Source organism: Sorex araneus, chromosome 2, assembly GCF_027595985.1.
Source record: "Sorex araneus isolate mSorAra2 chromosome 2, mSorAra2.pri, whole genome shotgun sequence".
NCBI classification, from domain to species: Eukaryota; Metazoa; Chordata; class Mammalia; order Eulipotyphla; family Soricidae; genus Sorex; species Sorex araneus.
This window is the reverse complement of record NC_073303.1, coordinates 61,173,200-61,194,923: the sequence shown is the minus strand read 5'-3', so window position 1 is coordinate 61,194,923 and position 21,724 is coordinate 61,173,200. Positions and strand designations below refer to the sequence as shown.

Sequence of the window (21,724 nt, the reverse complement as noted above, 5' to 3'; positions counted from 1 at the left end):
TTATTTCTTCCCCAGCTCGTGTCTGTGACTCCTTATTTCTGCCTGACTCTCACTCCTTCTCTCATTATTGTCTTTCCTTCTAGCATAGACTTTCATCTATTTTTATTCACACATTGGATTAAAATTCGATGGGTTTATGAAAAATATATTAGCTAAGTCTTTTAAAAAGATGGACGACATCTTTTCCCCCCCTTTGGGTCATACACGGCTATGCTCAGGGTTACTCCTGGCTTTGCATTCAGGAATTACTCCTGGCGGTGCTCAGGGGACCATATCAAATGCTGGAGATCGAACCCGGGTCGGCTGCATGCAAAGCACACCCCCTACCCATTGTACTCTCACTCTGACCCTGGGTGACGATTTTTATCCTTCCAAGATTCCCGTCAGTTATTGCTAATGTGACCTGGTAGAATTTCGAGGGCTTGGGTCACTGGGCATGTACAAGTGAGCACGGCATGTGGGTCTGCTTTGGCATTTCAGCGGGTGGGGAACTAATGAAAGGTGTGCCCTTTCATGTCCAGCTCGTTCTGGGATTGGGCAGTCCATGTAATCAGAAATATGTGAGGTGGTCTGTAATCTAAGAAGCCAAGACAAAATAATCAGAAAACTCATTTTTCTGTCTTCTAGCTATTTATTTTCATTGTGAATTCTCAGTTCAGGGACCAGGCAAGTTTGAAGAGAATTTATAGGCTCATTTCCCCCTTCAGCTATTCTGATCGTCTTGACTACGTACTTGAGAACTAGATCATGTGTTAGCTCTAGGCCTGCCTTTTGAAATTGATATTGTAAGCTTTAACCTAACTCCAACCATTGCTCCCGTGCCACTGTCAGAGACAGTAAGCAAGCATTCAGGATGCTTTGAGACCCTTCAGATTTGGCTCTTTCCAAAATCTCAAGTTACTTAAGGTTTAAGTTAAAATATTTGCTACATATCCATTAATGTCTTTTTGGGGGACTGGGGCAGAACTTGGCAGTGGCCAGGGCTTACTCCTGGCTCTACAGTACTCAGGGATGATTCCTGCTGGGGTGCTAGGGGTCAAAGTCAGGTCGGCTGTGTGTAAGCCAAGTGGTCTACCCATTGTGTCACCGGTCCATCCATCTCATCCTGGCACTGCAAATAAAACAAAGCAGCAACAAAAATCAAATGGACATGTATGTATGTGCTGTATGTATATATGTGTCTTTGGTGTGTGTGTGTGTGTGTGTGTGTGCGTGAGAGAGAGAGAGAGAGAGAGAGAGAGAGAGAGAGAGAGAGAGAGAGAGAGAGAGAGGAGAGAATGATATGTAATTAATGAGTAAAACTAGTGTGGACTGACAACAGAACTAAGATTTCCAGAGGAGAAAAGTAGGTGGTGGAAGACCCATTGGTGTGTGTGTGTGTGTGTGTGTGTGTGTGTGTGTGTGTGTGTGTGTGTGCAAGGCAATAGGTGGTGAGTTGAAAAAGTTGCATGGACAGGTGTGGGGAAGTGGTGCAGAGGACTGGAGCCCATGCTTCTATGTGGGAGCGCAGGTTCGATACCTGGAATCTCATGGTTCCCTGAGCACCGTCTGTTGTGGCTCCAGCCCCACCCCTCTGCCCTACCCTCTCCTATAAGGGGCCAGTGACATATTCCAACAGGTAAGGTATAAAAAACTTCTCGCAGGGGGCCACCCGGGGAGAGCCCCATCTCTCCCCCTTGGCTGCCCCCGGGTGTTCAGGGGGTGGTCCCGGGCCATGGGGCAGACTGAGGAGGAAGTGAGGGCCAAGCCAGTTGCTTGATCAGTTGCCGTTGATTCCATTCGCTTCTATCTGGATCTCTCCCCCCAACCCACTCTTCCAGCCTAGTTACATCCCCCCAGCACATAATTCACTGCTTGCCCTGGGTCCATCCTGTCCCTCTTCGGGACCCTGCTTTTGGGGTGCTAGGAACTGAGGGCAACTGAGGCTTACGTCAAGAGAGCAGATGCCCAGGAATAAATAATATTCGAAGCCAATTAAATCCCAAGTTACAAAAGCATAATATTGTCTTCTTGTGTCTATACAAAAAGGACATTGCTTGAAAGTAAACTATTCAAAAGACAGAAGGAGAGGAGAAAGGCAATATTAACTTACAATATAAGTTCAGTGTTCTAGAAAGATCAGACCTTAAAAATTAAAAGTCTGATTAGGGGGAAAGGCTGATTAACTGTTTGGGGAAGAGAGAAGAATGGGAGTGACTTGGGAGCACTGTGATGGGTGTGACTGGGATAAACCTAAGCTCCTTGTGGCTATGTTATCCTACATCAAGGGACTTGCTTTGCATGTGGCTGATGTTGGTTGGATCTCCAGAACTGCACATGGTGCCCCATGAACCACGAGGAGTGAACCTTCAGCACAGAGCCAGGACTAAGCTCTGACCAGGGGAAAGTATGGTCCAAATAAAAAGGAAAAAAATGCATTTATTTGGATTCCATAAATACAAAAACCGTCCTTCTTTCTTTCTTTCTTTCTTTTTTTTTTTTTTTTTTGCTTTTTGGGTCAAACCTGGCAATGCACAGGAGTTATTCCTGGCTCATGCACTCAGGAATTACTCCTGTGGATGCTCGGGGGACCATTTGGGATGCTGGAAATTGACCGACTATGTGTAGTACCAGGGATTTGAACTAGGGTCTCTTCGGTCCACATATTCTAATTTTTACCAAGTATTCTTCCTCCCTCTCACCTCTCCTACCTACTTTCCCCCTTTGTTCAAATACCTAACATTTAGTGAGTGTTTATTCTGTACAGGTTCTTTTTTTTTTTTTAATGTACTAAGCATTTGTTAACTCATTTTATCTTTGAAATGACTTTGAAAAGTTTGTGCTATTTTAATCTCATTTATGCTTATGGGTGAAGACTGAGGCCATTTAAAATATGTGAATATCAATAATAAGTCATGTTTTTAAACATCTAGTATTAACTCTCCCTACTAAAATGGAAGATTAACATAATTTTAAAATTTTATTGTTGTAAGTGTTCTAGTGGGTGAAAAAGAACTATGTTGAGTTTTAGTTCTGGATACCTCATTTATTCCTGACACTTAAAAAATTAGTAAGACATGATACTTTTACCACCCCCCAGCTTTGTCGTCTGTAGAACAGATTGGATAATTAATTTCTATTTCAATATTTAGTAAAAAATATGTATTAGGTGTAAAGCCTCATTGAGAATACAAATTACATTGGAATATGCATGTGCTTCTTCTTGCAGCTGAGCAAATTATCTAGGTGGTCTAGATAATTTGAAGAATTTAGTAGGAATAATTTCAGAGCTTCTGGGACTCTAAGAGTAAGGCATAGTTAGAAGCAACTCAAGGAATCTTGGTTGATGTGGAATGGTTGGTAATATGGATGATATGGAATCTTGATGGTATGGAATTTTATGATATGGAATCTTATGGAATCTGTTCCATGGAAAAGGGAAAGAAAGACCACTGTTTAGGCAGATTAATCATGTAACATGAAGGGAACAATTAAGTAATTAAGAACTGTTCATATAAAGAATTATAAATAGGATGGATACTATATGAAGTATGAGGTATTCTTAATAGAAGTCTTGTGTTAGAAAAATAAATGAGACTACATCAACTGCAAAAGGAATTAAAAATAAAAGATTTATTTGATCAATAGAGATGTATAAATATTTGAAAGCTTTGATGGAGTAAAATATTTCATATTCTTCTTTCAGTTCAAGTAAATGTCCAGAAAAAATAAGGTTTTTAACTATTGTGCTACTCCAAACTAACAGCAATGTATGAACTTTAAAATGGACAAATATAAATGGAAAACTCTTATCCCCAATACACTGACACTGTAGTTGACCAGTAATTTGTTTCTCATCCTGTTATTAGTCTGTAATGCATATTTGAGCATCTAAATCCATGCTGTATGTTGCTATACTTAGTTGTGAGTCTTTTTATATTTATTAGGATTGGAAATGCTTTTATCTATCAGGATGCATTACTTATAAAGATAGAAAAGAAGAAGCAAAACAGGATAAAGCACTTCTAGCCTTGGGGCTGGAGCAGGAAGGACTTTGCACACGGCCGACTTGGGTTCAATCCCCAGCATCCTCTATGGGCCCGTGAGCACTGCCAGGAATAACCCCTGAGTGCAGAGCCAGGAGTAACCCCTGTGTATCGCCGGGTGTGACCCAAAAGAAAGAAAGGGGGGAAAAACAAAACAAAACATGTTCAGTTCCCAATTCATCACGATGCCCCAGTGGGATGACCTGATTATGGACCATGAGACGTTTTTGAGACCTATAAGACATGCTGAGTTGAGGACACGCGTCACACTTCTTTCCGTATGTCCTTCAGCTAAGGGAGAAGGAAGAGGACTAGTCATTGACAAAGACGATGGGTTGGAAGCAAAGGCACCTTGTTTCAGAAGCAGGAAGTATAGAGCAGGAGTTGTAATGTGCAAGGTATGTGAGGTGATTTGGACAGGTTGGAAAGAAATCCCCTCTTTTTTTCTTTTTTTAATTACGTATCTCAACATTTCTTAGGAGGCAGCTGTACACCGTAGTTAAGCGTTTAAGCTCTAGAGTCAAACGTGCAGTTTCCGATCTTGGCTCTAGAACTTTGGTCATGTACACTTGGCAAAATTAACTCTGGGCCTCCAACTTTTCTGTAAATTAGGATAATAATAGTAACTCCCGCTTGATGATGATTAAATGAGCTTGTTCCTGTAAAGTGTTACTAACACCATCAGTAAGTGTTAGCTATTAAAGGAAAATGTTCAATTTCTCTTGGTAAGTATATTTTTAGTGGAAAGAAGCTGAAGCTAAAGCGAAAGCCCATAATTAATACAGATTAAAAAACAACTAGAGCCTTAATACCATTTATTGTCATTAATATTGCAAGTTCCAACTTATGAGAGAGATGTGTTTATGTTAAACAGTCAAGTGTTTATGTTAAACGCTTAACTGAGTATGTTAAATGTTCACAAGTGGAGACGTTTACTCTGGCTGTTGAAAGAGTTGATGAGTGATGTTGAGAGCTTAGATGAAATTTGTATCTTTCCAATGGTGTCCACCCAGAGTTTAGAACAGCATCAAATTTTCCTGTGTGTGAGGATGGAGAAAGAAGAAAATCCCACGAAGATTGGTGGCTAGGGATTAAGTGCTCGATTCCTATAGTAGCATAGGCCTTGAATAGGAAAGTTGGACAAGTGGGAATGAATCGACCAGAAGTTATAAGGAGCATGTGTGGTATGAGAATTGTAAGGACAGAACTCAGAGTGAGATACTCAATTCAGTGTTTTGGATTGATGACAGAGGTCAGGTTGTTGCTAAGTTGGGAAACAGTGAAGGCTGTTGAAGACAGGAGATCAGGAAACTAAGATTTATGATCTTGTGTATCTGGATGTTGAACTCTACAGATAAAGGCAGAGTTGGTTGGAAATGCAGATACTCGTATCTTTTGTAGATTTGGGACCAGGACTCTGGGTTCAGTTTAAGAATCTGGATGTTAATGACAGCGGCAATTGAAAATACAGATGGTGGTTAAAAAGCTGAATATTTACGGTTTGAAAACCGGGCTTTGGGGCATAATGTTAAAAGGTTAACAGGCAGAATCAACAACAATTAACTAATGAGTAATTCTTTGTATCCAATGGTATTTTCCTATTTGACAGATGGTATATTGAGGTCGCGCAGGAGCGAAGCTAGTTTCCTAACGTTACACTTCATTAAGCCTCTGTTTGTCATAGGACTTAAATTGTTATTTTAATTTTCATAACTTGAATTGAATTAACATTTTCAATCTGGAGCCATATTCACGAAAAACTGAAACATATTCTTATACACCTTTAGAAAATGTGCATTTTCTTTGACTTTTACTTCTTACTTTGAAATAATGAAGGGTGGACTAACATCCTACTTGTTTCACTTGCTGATTCTCTCGTTTCTAAACCTTACTAAATAATTTGAGTAAGGTCAAGTAAGGTCAGGGTGCTGAGACAGGGGTCCCCTGGTGGGGGGTCTTCATATCTACCGCTCAGCCAAGTATATGATGCCAGGGGTCAGATCAGATATGGGCGTGAACAAGGCATGTGTCTTAACCCCTGCACCATCCCTGGCCCCCAAATATGGACATGTTTTTAGTCTTTGTTTCTCCTTGTGTTTTTATTCAGAAACAATTATGCTTATGTGACTGTGCTAAATACTTCTCTAGCTACTGAGGCCCTATCCTGTTTTTTCCTCCTCCTCAACTTTGTTCCCTCTGACCTTCATTTTGGGTGATTGATATTACTATGTCATCAAAAGCTTAAATGTTCTGCAAGCAGTCCTGTTCATTTCATTTTACATTTCAGGTCATTGCATGGTTATTAGAATTACTGTTTCCATATCTTTGTTGTTGTTTTTTTTCTCATTGAAGTCTTCTAGCAAATTTGCAATATCATTGCAGTGTTCCTTTATCAGCTTTATTTGGGTAATTCTATGGTGGTCACCTCATTTGGGCCAATTTTACCTTCCTGCTAAAGGTGTGATCTTGCTGAGTTCTCAACTAAAAGTCCTGGCGTTTCAATGAAGCTCCTTAAAAGTCATGTATATTTTCTTGCCCTGTGTGAACACTGGGAATTATTTTAGCCTGTAACTCCCTCGAAATTGTTCTTTGAATTGGTCTCCTAGAATGTCACTCTAAGCACAAACAGTTTGGTGTTTTGAAGGATATACTAAGCAGATTTGTGGAGTTCTTACTGTCTGTATTGTACCAACCCTAGTATGTTTCTCTCTAAGCTCCTTGGCAGAACTCTTCAATTCCAACTTTTGAAACCTCTGCAGACTCTGATTTGGTCTCCTCAGCTCAATGGAAACGCCAAGTTTTGCTTGTATTCTACCTGACAGTGCATATAATATGTAGTATAGATATTGCACCTTTAGGCAAAAGTCTGGGGTGATTTTGGAGTTCACTTTATTTTTTTTCCTATCAAGGACCATCATCTATTCTTGACTACTATTGTTGTTTGGAAATAGTTATATCCTGTATTCTTATATCTTATGCAGTTTTCTTGGTGTTTAATTTTACTTTCATAGAAGGAGAGCAGGTCTCAGTATGGCTGGAGGAATAAAGAAATCTCAGCACATTTAGTTTTGATTCTGATATATTCTTGTTTTATTGGGTATTTAGTAAAGAAAATTTTATCTAGGTGGTCATAGAGGGCATAATAGGTGGTCATGGGGGGTATAATTAAGGTCCCAACTTCTGATATTTGACCTTTGGTTTTGAATCGACTAGTGAAAAGTTTTAAGTAAGTACACCCTAAGCAAGGTAAATATGAATGACAGCAAGATTACTAATAAGATGTATCAATTTTTTAGATTACTGGTTTTGTCTGTTTTTTGGGGGCGCTACACCTGGCGATGGCTATGCGTTACTCTTGGCTGTGCACTCAGGAATCACGTCTGGTGCTGCTCGGGGGACCATATGGGATGCTGGGGATGGAACCTGGGTCTGTCATATGCAAGGCAAACGCCCTCCCCGCTGTACTATCGCTCCAGTCTCCCACACTTATTTTTAGATCAGATCCCTGTCTTGAAAACTAGAGATTTTTTCCTGATATGAATGTGTTTGGCTCTATTATTACTAATCATGATATCCTCTTGGGATTTCAGGAGCAGCGTTTCTTGCTATCACAACTATCTATGCCGAGTCTGGATCAGGCTTTGTAGTGCCCAGTGCTTCTGCCAAAGCAGGTGTCGAAGCCCTGAACAAGTGAGTGCTGTGCCATCAATCCTGACGTCAAGGATAAGTGGCGTCCTTGGGAACTCATGGAGCTAACTCCTTGCTTTCAAGTCCGGATTCAGAGAAATGTAAAATAACATTCATTCGAATTCACCAGGAGACAGACGTCCTGCTTTCTAGATGAGTTCTTTGTGTGTGTAGCAGCACTCTCCAAAGAATACTTTTTGGAGTTATTGGGATAATGTGTAAATATTTCTTTAATAGTTCCCCCCCCACCCAGTTTATAACTCTTTGTGTTTATTTATTTTGACTTTTTTTTTAAAAAAAACTGAGAGTCTGTGTTTTACAATACTGTTAATGATGGTTTCCTATGCACATAATTCCAACACCACCCCCATCTCAAGTGTACCCACCTCCCTCCCCCAAGGAACCCAGTAATGTGTTTTGTTTGTTAGGTTTTTTTACTCCACCTGGCAGTGCTCAGGGTTTACTCCTGGTTCTGTACTCAGGGATTACACCTGGCAGTGCTCGGGGAACCATACGTAATATCAGGATTGAACTACTGTTGGTTGTGTGCACGGCAAGTTCCTTAACCACTGTACTATATCTCCATCTTAATTTATTATTTTTTTTTTTGCTTTTTGGATCACACCCAGCAATGCACAGGGGTTACTCCTGGCTTTTCACTCAGGAATTACTCCTGGCGGTGCTTGGGGGACCATATGGGATGCTGGAGATCGAACCCAGGTCGGCCGCGTGCAAGGCAAACACCCTACCCGCTGTGCTATCGTTCCGGCCCCCTCCATCTTAATTTTTAATGTTTTGCAACCTACTGTAACTTACAATACTGTTGATATTAAGGTTCAGGAATACAGTGCCACTACAGTGCACCCACAACTGTCTCTAGGTTTCCTTTCATCCGCTCACATCCCTTCATCCTTCCCCTCTGCACTTGGCAAGCTCAGTTGTACAGGGAGACTCTCTGGTCCATTATCACTGAAGTCTGCACTGGAAAAAGAATACCTTTCCTCTGAGTGTTGGTGTCTTTACGGTAAACTCTGAAATAACTTCTGTAGTGCTTTGTTGGTGTTATTTTGTTGTCGGTGTTGTTGCTGCTGCTTTGCTGGGGGCCCCACACACCTGGCAGAGCTTGGAGGCCTTGGGGTGACAGGGGTCAGAGCTGGGGCTCACAGATGCAAAGTGCATATTCTACCGTATTGACGGCCCATGTATTTGCACTTGTAATTTTCACATATAGCCACTGAATCTGCACTGTGACTATTAGGGCTGAGAAATGAAATTTTACTAGATTTTTAATAATTAAAAATTTAGGTAGCCGTACGTGGTTAATGGTTATTTTATTAGATGGCATGGACTGCATGCTTTATTGCTGTTTTGTGTACTTTCACCAGTGCCATAGTTGACCTCTTGGAGACACCTTCCCCCTGTCTGTCCTGTTCACTGGCTCAGAGGGGTTAACACGGGCCAGCCTGTCTCTCGGCTGCAGCCTGCGATTACTATTGGAGCTGCTCCCCCTGGCCTGTCTCTGCTGTCTTTTCTGTAATACAGATTTTCTTGTCGTTGCTTTCCTGGTGCCCTGGAATCACCTTCTAGTGTATTTCTCTGTCACCATTCTCTTCCCACTTCTGCTTTTACTTTCACATTCCTATTGTTTTCATCTCTGCATTATGTTTCTCTCCAGCTTAGATGGTGCTTGCATTTCTCTTTGGAATAAATATATACTCAGTGTGGTATATTTTTCCCACACCAAGTAGTGTTCAGGACAAGTCTTAGCTTGGTGCTTGGAGATCTCTCATGGTGGTTGTTGAGGGGGGCATACAGTGCTGGGGTTGGAACTGCAGACTCCTGCATGCAAGCATGGGCCCCGCCATTGAGCTATCTTCCTGGCCCTCAGTTTGGTGTCTTAAATAAGGCTTAGTCCTAGCTTCTGTTTATTAAGTTATTTGTTTAATAAATTTTTGTGTCCCTTTGTTTACTTAGCACTTTGCTAGGTACCAGTGGTAAGAGTGACAGGAATAAAATAACCCTCATCCTCCTGTGAGCATATGTTCATAAACTGCTATTTTTGTGCTTTCAGTTTTCTTTGAAATGCTCTGTATATCCTTACATATGCCATGCATGAGCATAATCTCTGCCTGGGTTATACTGTTGTTAGAATTTGTTGAGATGTTTTGTCCACATTATGCCTTCTGTCATAAACTATCTTCTCTGGGATAGTTTCTATAGAATAGAATTGATTGTTCTTGGTGATTTCTTGGGACTTCGGACTTTTTAGAGGTTTTAGTCTTAGGTATTTGAAGAATCCTGTTTGCATGAAGCTTTTTGCGGGGATATTACTATTTATGTATTGCCTATAGTAGCTGCTCAATTAATGTGCACTTTCCTCTTTTATATTTTTAATTTGGGGGGAGGGGTTAGAGGCCACAATTGGCTGTGCTCAGGTGTCAGTCTGGTGGTACTTGGACAACCTATGCCTTGCTGGGGGCTAAACCGGGGTCAGTGTATGCCTTGACCCCTGTACTCCTAGATTCTGTGTCTGTCCTCTGCCTGAGTTCCTGTCAGCAATCTTCTTACAGTCTTTCTCATACAAGTCACGCCAGAGGAGGCTGGACCCTCCAATTCTAAATGTTGCTTGGCCCTTTGTCCCCTGTTCACATGTGCTCATTGCCTTCTTCTCCTACTCTGTTTCTTCCTTCTTACCTACTTCCTTCTTACCTACTCCCTCAACGAACTTCAGTCCCTTCTTCCAATGTCAGCCCCAACAGCTACTTCAGGGGAGTCTCTTTCTTTCCCCGTAGACTTACTACGTGCTCCTCTGGGTGGGTCGGGCTCCACCATGTAATTCCCAGGATAGTGACTTGTGTCTTAGACAGCGGAACAAGCACGTTTCTCCCTTCTTTCCTTTTGTTGTTGTTGGCATTTGTAAGGACCAAGGGCTGGGTGTTTGCTGTGGAGCTTTCACGTTCAGTGCAAGGCTCCTTGGCTGCTGAACACTTCAGTTGGGATGCTGGAGATTGTATCCTTGATGTTGATGCTGGGGATCTATCACAGTGGTGGACGTGGGGGTGAAACCAGGATCATACTCAAGAGCCCAGGCCTAAGGGCAGCGAGTTAATCAGACCCCCTCTTAGAAGAGAGGAAGTGCTAAGTGAGTAAAGGATCTTCCCCTACCCCCTTAGTTTGAGAGCAAATGGTGTTAACATGTAATAAGTTCACAATTGACATGCTGGTTGAACAGCAGTTATAGCAACATGCTCAGTATATTTTGCTTTTCATCGTGTTTTTTATTTTGGGGGACTTGGGAGCCATACCCAAGGATCCTTAGGGCTCACTCCTGCCTCTGTACTCAGCGGTCACTCCTGGTGGGGCTCAGGGGACAATTTGTGGGGCTGGGGATCCAATGCAAGGCAAGAGCCCTACCCCCTGTGCTATTTTTCCAGCCCCTTGCTTTGACATCTGATGTTAGAGTGAGCTGATGAGGTAGCTGTTTTGTCCTTGCCCAGTATTTCTTCAGGATAGCTAGTTTCACGAGAGCTAGCTCCAGAAACAGATTCACCAGGCATACTTTGCAGCATAGAAGATGGATTTTCCTCTGGGCAGTTTGCTTAGTTTTTCACAGGATGTAAAAAACTGCTCGGCCCAGTGATTCTGTTACTACTCTTCTAGCAACCTGCTTCTACGTACCTGAGGTGGCAATGACATGAACTCTATCTGAAGCAAAACAGTTTTTAAGTATGATTTTCCCAAAGAGATACTGTTTGCCCATTTCTCCAAACTGCAGTGCTGCGTTTAGCTAGATGGTGATCTGTGTTTAGAACACATGTAACCGGTCTCCTAGAATTAGTTTGGAACAATTTGCCTTTGAGGTGATGCTTTTAAGTAATGTCAATGAATATCTTATAATTTCACGAAGGTCCCTTTGTATCTCTTGCAAAAAAACTGTCTTAAGGACATTGCTATGTTATATACCTTTTCTTTTGTATATCTTCTGGAAATAAATGCTTTTCTAATTTTTGTATCAGAAGCAATTAAAAGAATTTTCGTTTTCCTTATGGGTACAATGAATTTTGCAGTTGACTAGGCTTACTACTTTTTGTTCAGTTACCTCTTCTAACTATATAGAACATTGTAAGATATTTAGGTATTATTAACATTTCCTTACCTTTATTTCTTTTTTACTTTCTTTCGAATTTTTTTCTTCTTAGTTTTTATTACATGTATTCTTTAAAGTTACCGTAAGTCATTTTTGAACCAGAATATATACACACATGTAATACAAATGCAAATTTGTAAAGTAAATTTAGATGAAACTGAAGTGACCTATGAGATCGGCATTTAAACCAAGTTGCTTAGAGATTTCATGCTTGCTGTTAGTGTTGTATTTTGCTTCAAGGCATTTAGCAAGATTTTGTTAGATTCCTATTTCCTTTTGAGCTCAGGGCAGCAATTGTATTAAAGCCCAGTTAAATAAGGATATGGCTAGTCTTTTTAAATCTTGTAATCCATCTCTTAAAGTGCCTGTGATGTTTTAGGCATTGTAATATAATGTACTGTAAGTAAGTTACACTAAATTTTGTAGAGGTAGGGATGAACTCCAGCAACGTGGGGAAAGCCTCTTCCTGTTCTTATGCCAAGTAATGGTGCCTACTCTAAAAATGAATATTGATGCTGGATTCAGCTCCAAAATGTAAATGGTATGTAGTATAGCATAAAGGTTCAGGACATTTAAAATGTTAATGGTAGATGTACTGCCAAGTAATTAAGAAAACAAATAATAGAGTTAGACCTGTTGAGGGTAACTCTAGCTGTATGACATAATATAGGCTTTTTAGGCCTCTGTTTCCTTTTCTGTATGTAGAGAACAATAATAGTAAGCGCCAGTTGGGATTACAATCTGATACACTGCTAGCATGCAATGAGCCCTGATTATTAATATTTTAAACATATAGTATAGTCTCTTAGAATCTATGGGTTTTTTTGTTTGTTTGTTTGTTTGTTTGTTTAGGTCTCTTGCTGCTGAATGGGGTAAATATGGAATGCGATTCAATGTGATTCAACCAGGACCTATAAAAACAAAAGTAAGTTATGATTTGCGTCATGTCACATTATGAATGATTAAGAAATCAAAAATGATAGATATATTCCATTTTGATTATTGTGTTTAGGACATTTCAAAGATGCCTGAATTTGGAGCACTGCTAGTGGAGGAAAAGTTTTTTAAATTTTTTTTTTAATTTATTTGTTGAATCATCGTGAGATACACAGCCACAAAATTGTTCATGATTGGGTTTCAGTCTTACCATGTTCCAGTACCTGTCCCTCTTCCAGCCTACATTTCCCACCACCAGTGTTCCCAGTTTCCCTCCCTTACCCTCTAGTCTGCTTCTGTGGCAGGCTCTATCTCTCTGTCTCTGTCTCTGTTGTCTCTCTCTTATCTGTCTGTCTGCCTGCCTGTCTGTCTGTCTCTCTCTCCCTCTCTTTCCTTTGAGCCAATGTGGCTTGCAGTACGTTACTGATGTTACTGCAAGGGTATGATGCAGATCAAGTCATCTCACTTTCAGCCCTCCCTTCTTGTCCAGAGTGATCACTTCCACCTGTGATTGTCATATTCACTTAAAAAATGTTAGTAAAGCTTCATGGTTTATAAAGTTACCATAGTTGGGCTTTAGTCGTGCCATGTTCCAGCACCATTGCCACTACCAGTGTCACCTTCCCCCACTCCCCACCCCCCCCACAAGCCCTCATCCCCACCGTGCAGCCTTGCTAGGCAGTTTTTTAAATTAAGATTTTTAAATAAAGTTGCTCGTAATAGAGTTGTTTCAGGTATGCAAGGCCCCACCATCAACATCCCCTCCCCTTTCCCCAGTACCCCGCTTCCCTCCCACCCCCGAGCCTGCCCTCTTGGCAGTCATAGAACCACATTTATTTCATATTGTTTAATCAGGTAAAAACTTAAAGAAATGGCAAATAGAATTACCATAAAATAAATTAATAAAATTCAATTTGTGACGATTGATTGCTATGTTTTTTACCCTTCTTCATCTCGTAGAGAACCACGACACACCCCCTTAGGGAGTGCCATTCTGAACGCCACGCCATGGCAAGTTTCTCCTGTACTTTAGAGGAGCACTTAAATGCCTTTTGCAATACTCATTCTCAGGAGCATCTTTAAGTTTGGTTGTTGAGGGCTGGTCTCATGTTTTTGGTGTTACTGAATACATAAATAGGAGCTGTACTGCTCCTTTACATACTGATATACCCAGGCCCCCTTATCCTCTGTTCCCTGTTGGTTCCATCTATCTTTTCTCCCCTGCTCAGTTTCTTTCCTTCTTCCTAAACTCTGGCACCAAGGGTGATCTGGGCATCCCTCCTTTCAAACATTGCATTCTCTCTTCCAGTTATTCTATATACCACATATAAGTGAGTTCATATGGGAAGCAGGTCTTGTCACTCACTAATCTAAGAAATATAGAGATGGGGAGGAATATAGCAATTATCCCCCAAAATGTTGATTTTAATGTCCTAATCTAGTGGGATATTTTATGACACCAATCTGGCTTTTATCTGACTTACTTCCGTGAACTGTTACGTTTCATAATTTTGATTTTATTTTAAAGGTTCTTAATTCAAGTAATGTCTTTTAAGAAGCATGGCAACGTGGCTGAATTTTCTTTTTGTTCAAGAGATACTTTAGAAATGTATTAGGAAGTGTGATTTTGCTATGGGTGACATTTCCCTCTACTTTCACTTTCAGACACTCAATTAGGCATGTCGCCCAAATCCCATATCTCTGATTGAAAGCGTTTATGTGGTGAGCTTTGTACTCTGATCAATAATCCTAACATAGTCCCATTTCAATTTATTCCCATGCATGCATCTAGATTTTTTTTCTTCAGAGGGTCCACAGGTCCCCTATTCCCTCGCATTAATCCCCAAATATCACTCACACTTATTTATGTTCTCATGTAAAGCAGGAATTAACAGTACCCACCAGGAGGAAGTTTTGGCAGCCCAGGTGAAGTCTGATCAATTGTTTCATTTGTCTAAAGACACGAATGTTAATCCTAAAGAGCTTTGGGGTGGTTGGTTCTGGAATATTGATTACCAGTACGGAAATGGCTATCTTGGTTTCTTTATCAGTTTAAAGGGTGGGAATGGAAAAAAATCTGAGTGAGTGATACTTGATTGAGTACCTTACATGTGTGATGCTTTAAAGAATCTAGTAACATTGGAGGTAAAATAACTTGAAAACATATATTGAAACACATGTTTTAGGGTAGCACATGCTAAGCACATCTGAAAAAGAATTGTCTTCTAGTACCTGCGTTCTGGGACCTCAGTAGCTAACCTGCATTTTATTTACCATATGTCTATAAATTCCTACTCTGTGCAGTTCAAAACCTTGTGAGCATTTGTGACCAAGGACTTGCCATATATAAAATAGGTTGGTGTATAGTCTTTTTGTTTGTTTTGGGTTTGGGGCCAACCCATACCTTCAGGCACTTGTGTAGAAAATTCGGTCTTTTTAATGAATTCGAGTGCATATGTGTCTTAGTCTGCTCATTCAGCTCATTGACAGAGTCCTGGAATTGTTTGGCAAATGGATTTATTGTTTTTCTAACTCTGGGATCTCCTTGAATTTCCTGTTTCTACAAACAGTTTTTTCTTTTGTGTTTTGAATGCGAAAAAAGAGGTTCAGAGCCAAAGGTCGGTGGGTTGAGTGCAGTCGCACACAAGGGGCTCAGGTTCAATCCCTGGTACCTCATGGTCCCCCGAACACCAGCTCGAAGTAGCCCCCAAACACCACCAGGTACAGCCGTTAAAACAGACTAACAAAAATAAAAGGAAAAAATGAAGGAAAAAAAGAAAAGAGTAAAAAACAAACCAAAAAAAAAAAGGATTTTTCTGTAAATATTTCCTCCTTGGTTCATTTACTAAGTCAAAGAACATTAGCAGAGGCTAAAGCGATGGTCCAGCAGGTAGAGCATTTCCCTTGCATGCAACGAACCTGGGTTTCATCCCTGGCATCCCATATGGTCCTCCAAGTCCCACCACGAGTGATCCCTGAGCACAGAGCCAGGAGCAAGCCCTAAGCACCATTATGTGTGACCCCAAAATCAAAATAAAAAGAGAAATCAAAGAACATTTACATTCCTACTTCCACCATACTAAGTTTTCACATGTTTCACAGTTTTTTCATAAATATTTTCTCATTTATTCCCACAGTAGTATGAAGCATGAGCTCATTCTCTGGGTGAATGTCCTAAGGTTAAAAGTAAATGGTTTAGGGGCTGAAGTGATAGTATACGAGGTAGCAAGACATTCCATGTGGTCCCCTGAGCACCACCAGGAGTAATTCCTGAGTGTGGAGCCAAGAATAACCTCTGAGTGCTGCCGGTGTGGCTCACCCTTGCCCCAGCCCCATAGTATATGTTTTAGAGTGATTTTTTAATAAAGTTGGTATTGGGGAAAGGAAACTATAATAAAGCAGAAAGATTTGTTAAAATTATCTTGCTTGCAAGTCCTAAACTATAAGCAGCTGCCATTGTAACTTTTCTTTTAATGTACACTTGTTCTTGCAACTTAGTTATTGCCTTCATGTTTCAGGGTGCATTTAGCCGTCTTGACCCAACTGGACAATTTGAGAAAGAAATGATTGAGAGAATTCCCTGTGGTCGACTAGGAACTGTGGAAGAACTTGCAAATCTTGCCGCGTTCCTTTGTAGTGATTATGCTTCTTGGATTAACGGAGCAGTAAGCAGGCGGTTTCCTTGACTTTTGGAAGGAGGACGTGGGGTGGGGAGTTGTACTGAGGAGCCAGCCTTGATGATGTTGAATGTGAATAGGATTTAAAACATTTATCTTGCTGAAAATAGGATAAAAATGCAACATGGGTGGTTTAGCTCAGATTTTTTTCATTGATAAATAATATTTATTAAATAAAACTTGTCTGGTTCAACAGAGGATCTCTGAGATTGAGTAGAATTTGAAATTTAGAAATAATTGGGAAGAGGGTTTGAAACAAAGAAGCCAAATTGATTTTATCATTGTTGTTGCTCTTAAAACTTGTGCCTTTAATGAAAGTGAAAAAAACAAAAAAAATGAAAAATAAAAAGAAAAGAGAAAGAGTTTAATCACTCAGGGTGAGAACATAACTGATAGTTCAGAACTTTTTAGAAGTTAATTTCATAACTTTTATTTAATTTTTTTCAGGTCATTAGATTTGATGGTGGAGAGGAAGTATCTATTTCTGGAGAGTTTAACAGTTTGAGAAAGGTAATGCCATTTTGTGTGTTTAATATAAGTTTAGCAGTGATGGTACTCAGATTTAAAAACATGCAAGAAGCACATGAACTGGATCTTTTCCCTTTTTGTTTTAGGTAACCAAGGAACAGTGGGATGCAATAGAGGGACTCATCAGGAAAACAAAAGGTTCCTAAGACCTTTATGACTTTCTTCTTCGATACAGTGGAAGTGATATGCACTGTTTATACTCTTTTGACTATATTCAAAACTAATAAATCATTAATTAACATTTCGACAGTATGTGTGTATTATGTGCTAGGCCAGTGGCCGTAAACATTGTATATTCAAAGATCAGTAAGATGGCATCTTATGCCTTCAAAAATGTTTTAGAAAATTGGACCAGGGATGTGGCTTAGTCTTTGGGTTCAATCCCCAGCAATGCACAAGATGTGGAGGCCCCTGAGTATTGAGGGTGTGTCGCCACATCGCAAAGCAGCTAGAGACTGGGGACCATATGGGATGCCAGGGATCAAACCCGGCCTAGCTGTGCACAGGGCAAAACCCTACCCACTGTACCACTTTACTCCAGCCCTCCACTCATTTTTAATCTTGCTTCCCTCTCATTTGTTCCCGTATTTCTTCCTTTTTGAATTATCAATACCTTTTTGTGGTATAGAAAAGTGAAAGTGTGTCTGTAGTTATAGAAAGAACTTTTTTTTTTAACATAACAACAATTCATGTGTTTAAGATGAATACAATTAGTAAGCATCTGAGGGATACTTATAAAATTAAAAAGAAAGCAAGCACAAAAGCAGCTAATGTTAGGAATGAAAAGGCAATGTAACCATATAGCCCACAAAAATAAATGTAGTGAAATTGTACATCTAACTATGTGGCATATCAAATAAATGGATTCTTAAAATAACAGTAACATTGTAAAGAGAAGTACGCTAAAAGGTTCCCTTTGCAGTCTCTAGGTAATTTCTACTTATTCTCTTCCTTCACCACCTCCACCCAGTGGAATAAAATAGACTCTAGAGACTCAGAATAGAATATATAAAACATCTGGGATACAACCCAAAATTGTTCAATGAAGTAAGAAGTCATCTTAAATATAACTATTTTAAAAAAAAACTAATGGAAAAGTAAAAGGGAAAAAAACACAGGCCTAGTACTCTCCCTGCTTTGAGTGGGGGGGGGGGGGTGCTGAGCCCTCTAGCAACTTGCTAGGTAGACAGGCCCTTTGAGGGGTCACCCATGCAACTCTCACTTGGACCACTCAGCCACCCAAGGAGGGGTCTGGAAATTCCTGAAAGCCAGCATGATGATGCGTAAAAGTGCTGACCAAGTCTTGTGAACATTCAGGAGTCCACATTCCTTCTCGCCCCCAACCTACATTGGGGCCAGATGGGATTATAGAGAAAGAAGGGATGCCCCGGCACTGGGCCAGGGCCCACCTGCAGTGAGGCAGAACCAGGCATGATGAAATAGCAAAGGGGTTCAGGTGCATCCATGGATTGTGACAAAAGTTCAGAAAGATCCTCAATGGCATCAATTTTAAAATTTCCCAAAGAAGACTTTAGGACAAAAATCCTCTATGTGTTTAGCAATCTGAGAAAGACAATTGACAAGACAGCCAACAGACTAGAAGAGCTTTGAATCGGTGACCTCCAAGACAAGTAATAAAAATGAAGTAATAAAATGATATTTAAAAAAAAAGTTAAGAGAATTCAAGAAATGTTGACAAGGGCCAGAGTGATAGTGCAGTGGGTAGGGCATTTGCCTCGAACATGGCTGACATGGATTGGATGCCTCCCTATAGTCCATGTGGCCCCTGGGCATTGATAGGAGTAATTCCTGAGAGCAGCGCCAGGAGGAGCTCTTGAGCACAGCCAGGTGTGGTCCCCAAACAAATAAAACAAAATATTGACAGTACCAGGAGAATCTCAAAATCTTAAAAATTCCAACAGAGGAAAGGAGGAAGGGAAAGAATGGTTAATTGAAATTAATAAATGAGTATGCCCCAAATGAGCACTGACCTAGGAGCCTCACAATGCTCCACAGTAAACCCAAGTAGAAGAACACCAAAACGTTTGTAATCTAAGAAGTCTCTGTACTGTTTGCCACAGAGACTGAAGCTCACGACGGTCCCACCAAAAGTGAAAGAGGACTCCTTTTTCACCACATGCCCTCCAACACTGATCGTTTCCAACCTGTTTGACACTTGCCCTCGTCACTGGCATGAATGATAGCTCACCACCATCATTCACATTTCCCCGATCTTTGCTAGGGCTGGGTGTAATTCTCAGGGATTTTCCCTCAGGATCTCTTTCTATGGACTGTGAGACTCAACATGACTTTATCCACACAAGTGAGCAAGTAAGATTGAGAACAATCGCCAAGATGGCACCTGTTGGCAACTCTAAAAGCTGTTTATAGCCCTGTATTTTCTAGTTTCCGTTTTAGTTTTGAGAGTGTAGGATGTTAGGATTTGGAAGCAGGGTGTCCAGTACAACTTCCCACCACCACCACCCCAGCTGCTTGCACCTGTTCCTGAGGGCTAATTTCTGCGCCCTTGAAATGTCTTCTTGATGCAGCTTGTTGTCCCACAGAGACCTTTCTTCCTTGGTGAGGGCATCTCTGTTGCCCAACCGATGTTCTGCCTCTTGTTGTAAAAACTTTGTTTCTAATGCTCTCAGGTAGGTTTCGGGGTAGATTAATCCTAGTTTGGGTATAGATTTGCGGTAATTGCAGAAGGAGGCCGAGTTCGCTCTATTCTTAGCCATTGTGCCTTTGCTCATTTTAATTTCTATATTTATTTTCATTTGGGGGAACAAACACACAGTGGTGCTCAGGCCTAACTCCTGAGTCTGTGGTTAGGGGTCACTCCTGGCAGGCCTAGGGTGCCAAGGATCAAACTTGGCTCAGCCTGGTGCTAGGTAAGCCCCCTACCTGCTGTACTGTTGATCTAAACTGACAACTTGATGTATACTTTCTCAAAGAACAAAAAAAATTTATTGATAATCCAAAATGAATATATTTATGTAACCACTACCCAGAAAAGAGACAGAATATTACCAGGAATCTGAAAGCATTGTATAAATCCCCCTTACGATTTCATATCTCTCCCTAAAATAACCAATGTCTGATTGCTAACCTTAAAGCTCAGCTGTTCAACATTTATCTGAGTAGAATCATGCAGTATATGTTTTTTTGATTCCAACTTTTAAAAAAAATTAAATTCTTAAAAAAATTTTATAAAGTAATTCACAGTATTTGATTCTATTTAATATTCAAACACCAAATCCCACTACCATTACACCTTCCCACCACCACATTTTGGATGTTTCCATCCGAACCCCACCCCCTGCCCCAAAGCAAAACCGAAATAATATATTTTGTATTGTTTGTTATGAAAAACCTCCGAAAATGCTGCAAAAAAGTTCCCATAGAGGAAAGAGTGTGAAGATTGTTATATTTCACAGAGGGCCCATGAAGCCTTTCTATATTTGTACAGAAATTGTGTATGTCTCCTCACTGTTACAAAATATTTCATTTTATGGACTATATCAACATTTATCTGGTAATTCTATTACGCAGATATTTGGTTGTTTCTAGTTTGGGACCACGCCAAATGCAGGGTTGCTTTTTCAATTCTTTTCCATTGGTAAAGATGCATATACCTTTCTCTGAAGTTTTATACAATGTACAAGTAAAGTGTGAGATTATAAACTGTGCATATGTTCATATTTTGTAGATATTGTGAAATGATTGGTGGTGGGATAGACTTCCAAAGTCTTATTAGTTTAACCTCCCACCAGTGTGTAAGAATTTCTCTTGTGCCACATCCTGGACTGTATTTAACATTTAACATCTCTAATCTTGGCCTTTCTAAGAGTGGATGGTTAGTGCCTAATTTAATTTGTATTTTGATGACTAATAATTTGGTATTCTGATTACTAATACTTGTTTTTGAATATTTGATAATATATCATTATGAATAAAGCAATTTCACCTTTAACACGTTTTACACTGGCTTCATTTAATTTTTTTGTTTATTTTTGGGCAATACTCAGCAATTTTAGGGCTTAGTCTTGGCTTTATGCTTAGAAATTACTCCTGTTGGTTGTCAGGGAACAAACCTGGGTCATCTGTGTGCAAGGCAAACACTCTACCTGCTGTACTATTGCTCTGGCTCCTGTATCTCATTTTTTAAGTCATGAGTTACATTTATACGTTGAGGATATGACTCTTTTCCAGCTAGGGGTGTCACATTGGTGGAAGAGAACCTCTATGTCACTCTTGACCTGAATCCAAGGAATTTGAGGTTCTTGAATCCCTCATCTGTCCTACCCCTCTATTTCTTTGGAGACATTTCATGTGGAATTAGTTGCTTATGTCTAAATATTTGAGGGTTTGTTTTTTTTTGAGATTTCTCTGTTTGTTAATCTGAATGCCAGAAATACAACAGTTCCATGGGTGCATCCAATAATTACCAAGTCAGGCGTTCATTTCATTGGATTGCTTAGGCCATTAATAATTTGAGTTTTCTATATTTAAGTTTCCAACTGGCTGATCATAGTTTAGTTTTCAAGTTTCTCTTTTCAGGTGTGTGTGTATAGGGGTGGGAGCAGAGTCACATCCAGTGGGCGCTTATTGGCTACTCTAGTGGGTGCTCAGAGGACCATGTGGTGCCAGGATCAAACCTGGGGTTCCTACTTACAAATATATGCTCCAGCCCTTTGAGTCATCTTTCTGGCCCACCTAGTCCC

At 40.3% G+C, this 21,724-nt stretch overlaps 1 protein-coding gene across 1 annotated transcript in view; it reads left to right on the top strand.

Moving 5' to 3' along the window:
• DECR1 (2,4-dienoyl-CoA reductase 1) overlaps positions 1-17,244 on the top strand; it is a 38,641-nt gene extending 21,397 nt beyond the window's left edge. The window contains exons 6-10 of the mRNA XM_055127371.1: positions 7,616-7,715; positions 12,712-12,784; positions 16,314-16,460; positions 16,920-16,982; positions 17,087-17,244. Coding sequence (XP_054983346.1) covers positions 7,616-7,715; positions 12,712-12,784; positions 16,314-16,460; positions 16,920-16,982; positions 17,087-17,146 — 443 coding nt within the window. The 3' untranslated portion in view covers positions 17,147-17,244. The remainder of the gene's footprint in view (positions 1-7,615; positions 7,716-12,711; positions 12,785-16,313; positions 16,461-16,919; positions 16,983-17,086) is intronic.
• The last annotated feature ends 4,480 nt before the right edge of the window (positions 17,245-21,724 follow it).